This window comes from Platalea leucorodia (genome assembly GCF_965183815.1).
Source record: "Platalea leucorodia genome assembly, chromosome: 14".
NCBI lineage: Eukaryota > Metazoa > Chordata > Aves > Pelecaniformes > Threskiornithidae > Platalea > Platalea leucorodia.
Genome location: NC_138836.1, coordinates 3,125,227 through 3,137,900, shown reverse-complemented (window position 1 = coordinate 3,137,900; position 12,674 = coordinate 3,125,227). Strand labels below are relative to the sequence as shown.

Sequence of the window (12,674 nt, the reverse complement as noted above, 5' to 3'; positions counted from 1 at the left end):
AGGCTATGTAAACCTGGTGTACATCTGCTTATGACTGAACCTTCCGGCTGTAGGACCATAATGTGTTACACAGATGGAAATGACTTCCAGAAGAAAACGCTGAATGTCAATTACGTCATCTTCTAGGGCCTTCATTTTTTTTTAACCTTTGTACGTAACAAAAATAATTATCAGATTTGATGGAGATATCCTCCTTGACCATGCAGTACCTGTATCTATGTACATTTGTCTTCTGTGACTTAAGGAACTATTTGAAATTGGGCCGTAGAAGGAGAAAATGGCGTGCTTCGTTGTGGAACCTCAACCGTTGTGAAAGTGTTTGTTATATCCATAACAGTAGGAAACGCTTTTGTGGATTCCATGAAGGTGGCTTATGGAGAGCTGTGAAGAAGGAATGGTGTTTGTAACACCTAACGTGGCGTTCATTTTCATTAAATGCACTGTGTCGAGTACTTTTCCCAGAATCCACCAGATACAATTAATCTCTAGGAGCCAGTGTTGGCTGCGCTGTCTAGACATGAGCGTACCGAACAACATCGGGGTGCATCGCCGTGGTTTCTTTGCAGGTTCCTGGTGAGGCTGTCTTGAACCGCGGCTTCACCATCCGGCGTGAAGCAGCGGCGTTTCACAGGGAGGCGGCAGGGGCGCGGAGTGGCGGCAGGGCTGCCCGCCTCTCGCAGGGTGCTTGCAGGCTGTTTCTAGGGGAGGGAGCCGGTTTCACAAAACACGAAGCCAATTAGTCACGCAGTTTGCGCTTTCTGATTTCCAGGCTGTTTGCCTGTCCTAAAGCAGGTCTAGCAGAGCAGAAGGGTTACCGGGCCCTTGGCCTGCAGGGAAGGGAGAGACGCTAGGAGCTGTAATGCAAAGCCTGGAGATGGTGGATTCACAAGCGAGCGCAGCCGTCGCTGGATGGGGCGCGGGCAGCTAAAGCTGCTGAGCTCTGCCTTGTAGCTACCGACTGGTTACTGTTAGGATGTCTCTGATGGTCAACTGTTGTAAAATGTAATTACTTCTGACCGGAATACCGGTCAGTCTAAGAGAGTGGATAAAATTTGGTTTGTCATGTCACGCTTTGAAACTACAAATTCTGACACTCGTTTCTGTAGGCGCTTACCACAAGCTTCCATATAACCTTCCTTTAAATGTATGAGGAGGCTTAAAACATCTGTTGGCCAAAAATAATAAACTAAAATCTTCCATTCATTAGATATTTGTGTGCTGCGTTGCGTCTCAAAAATAATACGTATGTATGTATTGTGCTGTAAAATACATTTTAATATATGTTGTGCTGTAAACACTTCACATCACTTACTGCTATTTGACCCAAAGAACTCTTGTTCAGTCTGATAACAGTGCAGAAACGAAAGTGTTCAATCTTGCATTAGTATAAATAAAAATTGATTTAATACTTTTGGTCAGATATTTATAGGTGGAGTGCAAAAGGGGTGTCAAGGAACTTAGTGTTCTTATAAGATGAGATTAGGAGCTAAGAATGCTTACACAGATCTGAGTGAGTAGACAATTATGTATTTTGGTTCCAGCATTTGACTCTGGCAAAGATTTTTTTTTTTTGATTGAAACGTACTTATGATAAAATACTGTGCCAAAATACAGATATATGGAGCAAAAAGAAATGGTATATTGAGAATTAGTTTTCAGAAGACCCAGTTGGCAATATGAAAATATGCAAATGGCAGAGAAGATGCTGGCATTTGTCTTCAGATAATGTGCGTTTGGTAACGAGTCTCTGGGGATGAGTAACTATAAACTTGAAGTTTCCCAGGGGTGTTTAAACATGGCAAATGGTGTAAGAGCAGCTCAGTTACAGAACTTGGAACGCATGCTTGTATCATGTAAATATCGTGCTCAGAAATACCTAACCAAAGAGATGGAATTCACATCTAAGCAGCAAAAAAAGTTTTCTGTTTGAATGGAAGGAATTAGCTGTGTGAAGAAAGTTCTGAATTCTCTTTTTTTTTTTGCAAATTAATTGCACCGTTTGTTCCAGCTCATCTCTTCTTAATATGAACTTATTGTCTAAAATTCTACTAAATCTGCTAGATGTATTTTTACTTTCTCAGAATACCTACAGAAGTATTCAAATGTTTTCTTTCCCTGAATCTATTGCCTGAATACTCAATGGAATATGAGTGAATGCCAGCAAAACTCTTAATACGACAACATATGACTTGAAGCTATTTAAAAAGTACCTTGTTTATGTTTGTCCTGGTTAAACACTTCTGGAGATTGTGTGGTTATATTCTAGGAAACCAATGTAGAGCCTTAACTGGAGCTCGCAGCTCTCATCCGAGATTGAGTCTGGCTATATGGCGTGGCTTCTGCCTCTTCGTATGTTTTCCATGTGTATATATGAACCCATCTGGATTGGTGCGAGCAGTAAGCTGTCCTTGGACATAAAAACCCCCTCTCGTTGGACTAGCAATCAGCTAGGGAAAATAGTACTTGGGCTTTTTATGAGGACTGCGAATGTCAGATTGTGCTGCTGCTGATGTACTTGGGAAGCTCCCGTGTTGAGAGTTTAGACATACTTTTCATCATGCTCTTTGCTGTTTGCTACTAAGAATACTCTCATCTCTGATCTGGTTGCCTAGTCCTAGGCAAGTCACATTTACTAGAACTCTGAATTTAATTTTAATTCCTTTTTTGATTTTTCTTCTTCCAGTTAGCAGACTTGAGGAGAGGGAGGCAGAACTCAAGAAAGAATACAATGCACTTCATTCAAGACATACAGAGGTAGGTCGTTATGCCAAGATGAATTCAGGGTATCTGTAAAAATGTAGATCTATGGAAAACTTCATGTTGTGAGCAACTGGGAAAATTATTGGATGTTTTAGTTTATTCGCTGATGCTTGGATGTTTGTATTGGTAATGTTGGTTGTAACCAGGCTTCGTTTGGTATGTAGTTTTTCTAATTCACATCTAAGCGTCTGTTTTTCCATGTTAGTTTGATTACACGTTTGTCAATTTTATAGCTTTCTCAGATATTCAGAAGTTAAAAAAAAAAAAATAGGAATTTGCTTTTTCATATTTCAAAGACAATTCTTCAAAGCACACTAACAAACTTCAAAGAAATAGAAATGAAATTCCAGTCTTGGTACTCCTTCCAGCAGTTTTGTGTGTTGGTTTTACTTGACCATTGAAGGAACAAATACCTTAAAAAATTGGCCTCGTACTGAGATTCATGATGAAAAGAAGTCCCTGCCATACTTATTGATAGCTATTGAAAACAGTATTTGCTAATGAAGATGGGACAAGTTTGACTGTGTTAAATTAAATAAACGAGAGCCACACTTTTTAAGTTGGTTCTAGAGCATAAAGGGACTTGCGGTGCTTTGATTTTTAGCAGCAGGTTGTCTTTCCCATGCAGGGACGCTTACCGCCTAACTAGTAGACTTATTTTAGTGAGGAAATCACTAGGTTTTCTGAATAATTCCGCTTAATCTGAAGCCCCAATATTGAGCACAGTTCCCCTTACTCTGATTGCTTTGCCTTTGTTGGAAAGGTCAGATAGCTGTGTTTAGACCGTCACTAACAGTGGGGAATGCGATGCTGACTGTTCCTAGTTGAAAAGACCACATGTGGGGAAGAAGGGGAAAGCAAACACAGATGTCTGATTTGGTTACCTTTAACACTTCCTTAGCAATCTTAAGATGAGTGTGTTACACTGACAACAGCTGAAAGTGGCTTGGAACCACAACCAGCATATAGCTCTTGAGTATTGCATGCGGAGATTTCTGCAGCTCTTAAAAATATTCTTACATTTACTGAAATCCTAATGTATTTAAGATCATGTTTGTTACTAAATAGATGCTTCAGATTGCTGCATCTGTTGAAAACTGGAAATTTAAGTGAAATGAGAAGTGAGAAAGCTCGATGCTGCCCACTTAAGTTTTGCATCCTTTTGAATGGGAAGTACTTCGGAGTACTGTGTGCTTGCAAAGTTTTGGTCTATTTTAGTTAGAACCTATGGGTACTATCACAGTAGAAATGGCACAGGTTTTTATTGAATCCTGTTTTGCAGAGTTCAAGATAACTAAATGTATTGGGCACGATTAATTCAATTAAATGCTAATGAAATGTTCTGAATATCTTTTTACGTAGGTTTTGCTCCAAAATGGACAACAACCTCTGCTGGTTTGATTCCAATTTATTAAATGCTTTTACATCTTAAATTCACTTTCTTTGGTGTAGGGAGAGGTGTTTCCTTGGGCTTTATTATTGCTGAGGTGACTATGTCCTTTCTTCATAAAGAAATAAGTTGTAATGCAACATGGTATATTCACACCTCTGTGCTCCTAAAATCAGGTCTCGTGGTTTTCTGTGCCCCTTCCTCCCAGCATGTTTACTTCCCTCTTTCTTTGCTTCCCAGTCTCAGCATTACTTTTTTTCGTTTTGAATGTTTCACCTCTCTCCCTTTATGTTACATAGCTTCTAAAACCAAAACCCTTTGCCTTAGGTTATTTCTGCTTTTGTCTATGAAGATTTTGAACTCTGTCTTTAGGTGACACGTGTGTGTACACATTGCTAGAGGTACCCCAAATTCTCAGACCGCCAGCTGGCAGCTGCTGAAATAGAACAGTATGTTCAAGATAGGACGTGGAGGGTTGGTGGGGTAATGGGTTTGTGGGCTGCGAAAGCTCAGCTCTGGGCTGGGAACTAAGGGCAAAGAATAGCTACCCGGAGCGTGATTGTTTGTAAAAGGTTGGGAGCCTTTTTAACAGCTGTGTGACTAACCTCAGGAAGTTAACTAGAGACTCCTTACCTTCATTTGCAAAGACATTTTTAGGACAATTAGAGAAACCATTGTCAGTCTTGCGAAGTAGGAACTTCCTGATGTACTTTAGTCATAGGCTGTCTCAGGTCAGCGTTTTAATGCTGGTATCTGGTGTGTGTTTAAGAGTTGGGGACTGGAAAGGACTGACTGATAATAGTGCCCGTCTTCCCCCAGCCCCGCTCTGATTTCCTGCTTCCCTTTCTCCCAACAAATTCTAGTGTTCTAGCTCTGTGTAGTAACATTTTTTATTTTAATGCAAATATCCAACCTACTTTAAGCATTAAGTTATCAATTGGCTTAAATACTTCTATCGCAATACTTGGTTCTGAAACCTTTCTTACTTTCATGTTTTTCTAGGAAGGAATACTTTTTTCCTTCTGAATCAGCTTCACTATTGTCTTTGCAAGTGATCCATCTTTGGTATTTACTGAAATGGCAAATGTTTTTCTTTCAAGTGGACAAATAATGAACAGAGCATTAGAAAGATATTTTTGTTTGTTTGTTTTTAGCTCTAAGACGTTGGCAGTGATTACTTTGATGGATGTCACATTAAAGATGCAACTTGACTGCATTTTCTGCAATCTTAATTTCTATCAATTTTTCTCTATTCTGCCTGTCTCCAATATTTGCTTCCCTCCATTCCTCCCCTTATTCTTGAATTCACAGCTTAGCATTTCAGACTTGGATGTCTTTCTCTTCCAACTCTTGACTTCACTGAGCACTGAGGCTCTGTAACCGTGTCCTCTTTCAGCACTAACCCAACCTGCTTGTGGCTCCCTCTTTGCTGGAGATCACTGCCCAGCAGGCTCGCTGGCTCAGCAGCTCGCGGGAGTTTCACCTAAACAGTTTGAGCCAAAATGGACCAAGACGTACTTAAACTGATTAAGCCGTGGGAAGTTACACCAGTGATGCGAACCAGAGAACTGAATCCCTCACCCGCAGCGTGCGTTGCGGTGAGCGCTGGGAGCGCTCCTTGGAGCTCAGCCTGCCGGAGGCAGGGCTCTGCATTGCAGCTCCAGGGCCCCAGCCTGCCCTGGCAACACCGTGTCTGCAGCTGCAGAGGCAGCAGGGCTGCCTTGACTTGTTAAAGCTCTGGGAAGAGGCTTTAGCCTTCTTCACCCTTCTGCCAAATTAGCCTCTGTCTTTCTTGCTGCTCTCTATAGAGTGGGAGATGAGCTAATGAGTGAGTGGAATATATCCCCTTAAGCTTTCTCCCCTGGTAAGTCTGGGCTTGAGCTAACTGGCTTGATTTTAAGCAGATTAGGGTATGATAACCTGAGCAGCTGAGGTGGTAGGTTGGAAGGTGGAGTGTAGCTGGGCATTTGTAGCAGGTGGTGGAGAGAATAACATGATCAGTCAGAGCATAATGTGTGAATGCGGCCTGAACATGTTCTGACATCCATGTCATGATGCCCTGCTTAGTTAATGTGCCCTGGTCCCTTGTCTGCCCTCTGCTTGCCGCGTGTTTTGATCTTGTGCTGGTCTTGCTCTCTTCTAATGCTCAGAACGGATGAGCAATAAAGCAGCATGCTGGAGTTCCTGAGCTTGAACTTCTGGGATTTACCTATGCAAAGTCTCGTTTCCACCTTTCTCTGGCTGTAAAGGACCAGATGCAGGAAATGATGGTGCAGCCACGGGGACACGGTGCTAGAAAGGTGCATGGGTGAGAGTGGTCTAATCCCAAAGTCTTTGGACCTTTGCTCTATAGACTTAGAAGGGAGTTTTATTACTTGGTTATAGGTTTTACCTCAAAGACTCTTCTTTTTAACACAAAATTTACTAGCTGTATTACCTGTATAAAAGCAGTCTTGTCTTCTGCACATACCTGTTGGTGCTTCTTGCCTTTGCTGCAAAGAGGTGATGCGCTGCTACTGGTGACTCTTTCAGAGCAAACCCCCTGAGCAGGAGGGAAAGGGCCTTATTTTCTTTTTCTGCATCGTTAATGGGGCACAATTCATAACTACGGCACTGGTTCTTTAGAGGCTTGGCTGTGGACTGTTTTACACTTATTACTCAGTTGGGAAACTGAGGCAAAGCAGTACTTTAGCATCTGCTTGAGAGTTGACTAACACCTGTGGCACCTCTCTGCACAGATTTCCAAAATAAAACTTTCTTTTCTGTTTAAGGAAGTGATTCTTTTTATCCTTTGGGAAACACAAGGCTAAGATTGTTCGATATCTCTTTCCCTGACACACAGAATATAGGCTTAGTTTAATGAAGCATAATTGGGCCATGGAAGTTTCTGTGTTTTGCGCTGATACAATGTGACAGAACAGTGAGCCTGTCTGGCACCGGGAATGTACTGTGTGGGGTTGGTTTGGATAAGCAGCTATCCCCAGCAAGGCCCTGTGGAGGGATCCAGGAAGAGAAGGCGAAGTGGAGATGTCTAATTACAGTTGTGGCTAAGAATGGGTACCGGTCATAGTGGTTTTGAGGTTAGACTTTAGGTATCTGTTCAAGCAAAGTTTTTTCTAAAGCCTTATGCTGAGCCTTAACAGCTTGATGTATAAAGCCTGGATTTAACATCTTTACATACTATTGTATCTGCCAGCAACATCATCTTATATGTGGATAAAGATGCATCAAGCTCACCGGTGGGAATGGTGCTTTCACTTAGGTGACAAGCTCGCCACAAATCCTTAAACATAAAAGGTGGTTACATGGAAGTATGTTTAGGACTTTTGTACCGAATCAAGGAGATTCTAGAAATGTCTATTACCTTAATAAATCTAGATTATGTGGGACACAGAAAGATCTATATATACGCAGTTGGTCGCACATTCCCAAAGGGAGGAGCTGCTTGTGCCAAACCTGATTGGATCCGCAGGATGAACGGTGCGGGCTGTAGCGCAGAGCCTGGTCTGACAGTGAAAGAATTACTAAAACCTGTCCCGGGGGAGTTGAAGCATTGACACAGAAAGGAAGGAGGAGTGAAAGAGAAAGGAAGGTATAAAGGAGATGCTCTCAACCTGGTTAAGGAAAAGGCGCAGGTAACAATAACCACGACATGGTATATAAACATTTGTTTGTGACAAAGAAAGTATCAGAGCTTGTGTACTTTGGGAACAGTCGTATTTGTAAGGGTAGGGATAGAAATTAGTGCCAGGATGTTCATTGTCTTTCACTGAATGCTGAAGCTTAAGATGTGGAAAAACCTGTAACGCTTCCTGCAGTTGCAGAACTTGTCACGTGCCGTATGAGGAAACCAGTCTGAGAATTTTTTGCGATGGAAAGACATTGATTACATTGCTGTCCCTTGCATTCTAAGGGAATGATTTTCATACTCATGCTGTAATGTCTTCAAAAGCTCATTATAGTCAGTTTTGACATGTTGTGCCCTAAAAGGAGCTAACACGTGAATTGTGAAATGCTGTTAACTACATAAACTCAGAACTTGGAAAAATTATCTTATCTTTAATCCCCTCAACTAATGGTAATTGAGCAATGTATTTAATTATAACAATGATGAAGAGCGGTCAGTATTTATGATGACTTCCTTGGAACAACTGGTCATATTCAAAATACTTGCGGATTTCAGGGGCAGCAAGGCGAGCTGTCAGCAGTAAAAGGTTATGGATGATTAAATACTGACTGCAACTCCTTGAAGAGAAGGGTAGTAGATGTAGTCTTTTACTTATCATCTGTCCGTTAGTGTAACTTCAGTAAGAACTGTGCTGAATAGAGACCAATTATTCCATTTGTATCTATTTTTAAATTGTCAGTAATAATAATTTTTTTTTTTTTTGATAGCTGGGTAATCTCAAAACATAGCAGAACTTTTGATCAAATTTTGAGCACTTGAGATTTCTAGTGTGTTAATTCATTAGACTTCTTGTTTGGATCAGGGTGGTGCTTCAAGGATATGCTGAGACTTGGATAATTTAGATTGAAAAGAGCCTCTGGAGGTCATTGGTTCAAAGCCCGGTGGCTTTGGAGGGAGTCTTCAAAATGTTGTTGTAGACAAGCCGTTAGTGAGCTAACTTCCCAATAAGTTACAGTAGTTAATTTTTTTATTTCAACCTTTTCATTAACTGATTTCTAGAAGTTGAGAATCCGTGTGCTGTGCCTCATGGCTACAGCACCAGCTGCGTAGCTCCCCCGTCCCAGCGCAGGGAGGGAGGGTGAGGAATGTCGCCGACCGGGACAATGTTCCGGTAGCGTCAGCTTTTATCCTTGGGAGCCTGGATCGAGGCAGTGCGTGGACTTCACATGGCGGGACCACTGTTGTTCTGATTTTTGGGACACCACTGGCATGTATAGCCTGGATCTGTGGACAGATTGCCATGCTGTACTGCACATGCACATGATGCGCACGCTTAGTTTTTCATCTTATTTTTGTGTTCCTATAGCTTATGCGCTTTATGCTGAAGTATGTGACCTTCAGATTTGCTTATTTTACCATCAGCAGTATTTTCCTCTGCAGAACAGTACTAAACCACATAGTCCTTTAAATTGACCTTCCCTCCAGCCTCTCTATGTGGGTAATAAGTATGATGAGACATTTCAGTAAACAAAAGAATAGACTGAGGGCAGGGAAGAAAGTAGGTTAAACCATGTATTTTGCAAAACATGAAAGTCGTGCGCGTTTTACTGATCCTACTCTTTCTTTTCCCATGTGTTAGTTGTTCCCTGGAAAGGTACTAGTTACTCAGCTTCTCTTCACTAGCTACAAAGCACCACAGATGTTCTGTTTAAAATTTTTGCTTAGAGAAACCAATTGGTTTGCTGCAAATGGAAGTGTTTGCAGGTAGGTCAGCTTCTGTTCAGTAATATCTGCCTCCCATGATGAGGGAATACATGAACAGGATACAGAATGGTCTAATGTGCATTTCAAAACTATGCATTTTTTTCCCCTGGAATTTCTAAATTAATTTGGATTATAGTAAACTTATTGTGTAAAACTATGCACAGGAGCCATTGGAACACCTAATTTTGGTTGCTTGGTGGAAACAGAAAAAACAAGAAATGTGGATAGTTGAAGGTGGAGCTTTCAATTCTTTTGATGGTTTCTGTGTATGAGCAAGCATTAAAAAAATTCAGAAAATAAATGAGATGGTCCTAGTAAAACGCTGCATTTTTATATCGTTTTGTTGGAGGATAAATTTTGTAAGCTTTTGACAGCAGTTAAAGTATATTATATAATGTTTCTCTAAAAATAGCAGGATTTTTTTTTTCTGGTCTGAATTATATTAATTAGTTGAGGTGAATGCTGGGAAGACCAGGATTTGTATGTAACCAGTATTTACTGTATAAGCTACTGATTTATAGAATATCAATCAGGATATCTTAAGCCAGTTCACTCTACCAAAAAAAAAAATAATCTCAGACTAAGAATATATATTCATATATAGCTAATGCTGGCCGGCGGTGTTTGTGGAGAAGCTGCTATTAGCTGAAGTCAGTAGCGTCCGAAGGTCAGGCGTGCTGGCCGTGGGGACATCGGCCCTGACCTGAGAGTAGCGTGCAGGTGTCGGCTTCCCGAGTTCAGTCCTGATGTGTGCGAACGCCCCCAAATAAGAGGTTACGTAATATTGGTTGCACAAATGCCTGTTAATAACACTCTTCTAAGTGCGTGTATACCCTTTCTAGAATAGCAGAAGAAATTACGGTTTTACAGAATAGGTATATTTTTTTTCTAGAGGAAGCCTTTGAGATCTGACCTGAATATGGCTCAGGAAAAAAGTACACAAAATTCTTCTGCAGTACACCTATGATTTCTTTCTCTCTGTCTTTTTTTTCTTTTTTGTTCCGAGTGCCCTATTCATCTTTGAATGCAAGTGCAGAAATGCTAAAAATACCAAATGTCATGTAGGCTTCTCTTCAGGCTTTCCCGGTTTTCATTTCGAAGCCGTATGTGCAAATTAACCTTTTGGAGGGATGCAGCGATACCTGTTACTCCTCTCCATGCACGTCCCGGATCAGTTACATCCGAGTAGCAGCATCCTTTGGCCGGCTGGAATCGGGGTTCATTAAATAAGTCATGACTGCAGGAGTCAGCCTGTTGGCCTGGGGCTGTCTCTCTTAAAAGAAAGAGCAAGCAAGCAAGCAAAGCTCTTCTCGAGTGCTAAAAATCCACAGGCACTCGATCCTTTTTATGAGATGTCAGTCTAGATAATTTAAAACCAAAGCTTTCTGCATTCTCTATAAGTGAACTTAAATCTATTTGGATGTTGGAAGAAAAAAAGAGATGCTGACTTCGTATTTCTGTCTATGGAAATAATCTCATTCTTAGTCTGTAGATTCATTACGTCTAATATTTGAGGTGCATATCGTCTGACCTTTGCAGTTCTTTGCAGTTAGGCTATAGTGAAATGTATTGTGTGTCGTATCGTAAATTTTAATGTCTGTTGGACATAGAGGTCTTAAACAGCCTCTGAAAGGGGTTTGAACATGACACTTGTGTTCAGAACTCTTGTTTGTAGTATCATACGCACTTTGTGTGCCCTTAGGATGTTTCCTGTGCATGAATGCACAAGTAAGTTCTCTAGGTTTTTTTATTTATTATGGGCTTCTCTTCTGGTTTGTGGTTTTACACACTGTATAATTTTACTTCTTTCTTTATCTATTTCTTCAATGGTTCTGAATGTTCATTTTTAGCATTACAGGGGAAGATTATATTGTATTGGCCAGGAATTATGCAGTTGTAGTAAAAGTAAATGTTATTAAATATTTCTTGCTGTTTCTCTGTCATTTTAAACAGATGATTCACAATTATATGGAGCACTTGGAAAGAACCAAACTTCATCAGCTAACAGGGGGTGATCAGCTAGAATCCACAACACACAGTAGAATTAGGTAAGCTATTTACTACGCTCTCACCCTGAAATGAAAGAAAAAAAATCCATTCATTTGTGTTTGCAAGACTTTGTTCTTTAATCCTACAACAATGCTTTGGCTGAATCGGAAAGATTTTGTTGTATGATTGGAATGCGGTAAGAGAATAGTGTAGAAATCAGTAGAAAGAGGCTTTTGCTGTCGTACTGCTAAACGTTGAGATACACTTTGTACGTTAGCCTTAAACAATTTCAGCTTTTTTGAGTGTTTGCATTTGGGTAGGCAGGGAAAACGTCAGCAGCTGTCCCAAAATAACGGGTGTCTTGCCGTGGCTTTGTGTACGGGCTGATGAAGGTGTGTGCCGTGGCACCCGTTTGTTCGAAGGGCTTGATGTGAATATATTATGCAGATTTGGAAGCTTTCTAGCCTATGAACTGAAGGAGGGGAGAATAACTCCAGGGCTGGCTGTGTCTCTGCGTCGCTGCATAGATGCTGCGAGGAGCCCGGCGGTGGCTCCCGGCGCGAGGGGGAGGAGAGCGGTGATGTCATTGCTCTGGAGCTGCTGCAGAAGAGTGGAAAGCTGCTGCTGATGGCATTGTTTTTGTGGCAGCGGCTGAATGACAGACTTTGCCTACAAAGATACACCCTCGGCCCCTGTGTAGCCGCCTTGGTTCCGGCGTTTCACCATGCCAGCACAGCGCCATGAATCCTGGATGCATGCTGCTATTTGTGTTTGGCTTCGTTGGCGGGGCGGTGGTCATTAATTCGGCTATCTTGGTATCTCTCTCTGTTTTGCTGCTTGTGCACTTTTCTATTTCTACTGGTGTGCCAGCTCTGACGCAGAACCTACCGAGGATACTCAGGTACTCTGACCTACTGAACCTTGGCTTCATGCGCTCTTTCTTTTTCTCTGCTTCCCATTTTCCTTTCAAACAGAAAGAACAAGGATAAGTTAGAGATGTAAATTATGTATAAATTTCAGATTCTTTGGCAAACATAATATTTATGGACCGGGATACGGCAATATATTTTTTTATACACTCAAATTTCATTGCCTTTTATTTAAGCAAGTACAAGGTCAGTTTATGGTGGTTTTTTTTTTTTT

At 41.2% G+C, this 12,674-nt stretch overlaps 1 protein-coding gene across 4 annotated transcripts in view; it reads left to right on the top strand.

The window, feature by feature from the left end:
* The window catches only part of SPAG9 (sperm associated antigen 9), a 64,144-nt gene that overhangs the window by 15,859 nt on the left and 35,611 nt on the right, over positions 1-12,674 (top strand). For 3 of the 4 annotated variants that reach the window (XM_082326975.1, XM_082326974.1, XM_082326977.1), the window contains 2 exons: positions 2,684-2,754; positions 11,496-11,590. In XM_082326975.1, coding sequence (XP_082183101.1) covers positions 2,684-2,754; positions 11,496-11,590 — 166 coding nt within the window. The remainder of the gene's footprint in view (positions 1-2,683; positions 2,755-11,495; positions 11,591-12,674) is intronic. The other variant, XM_082326976.1, reaches the window with a different exon arrangement.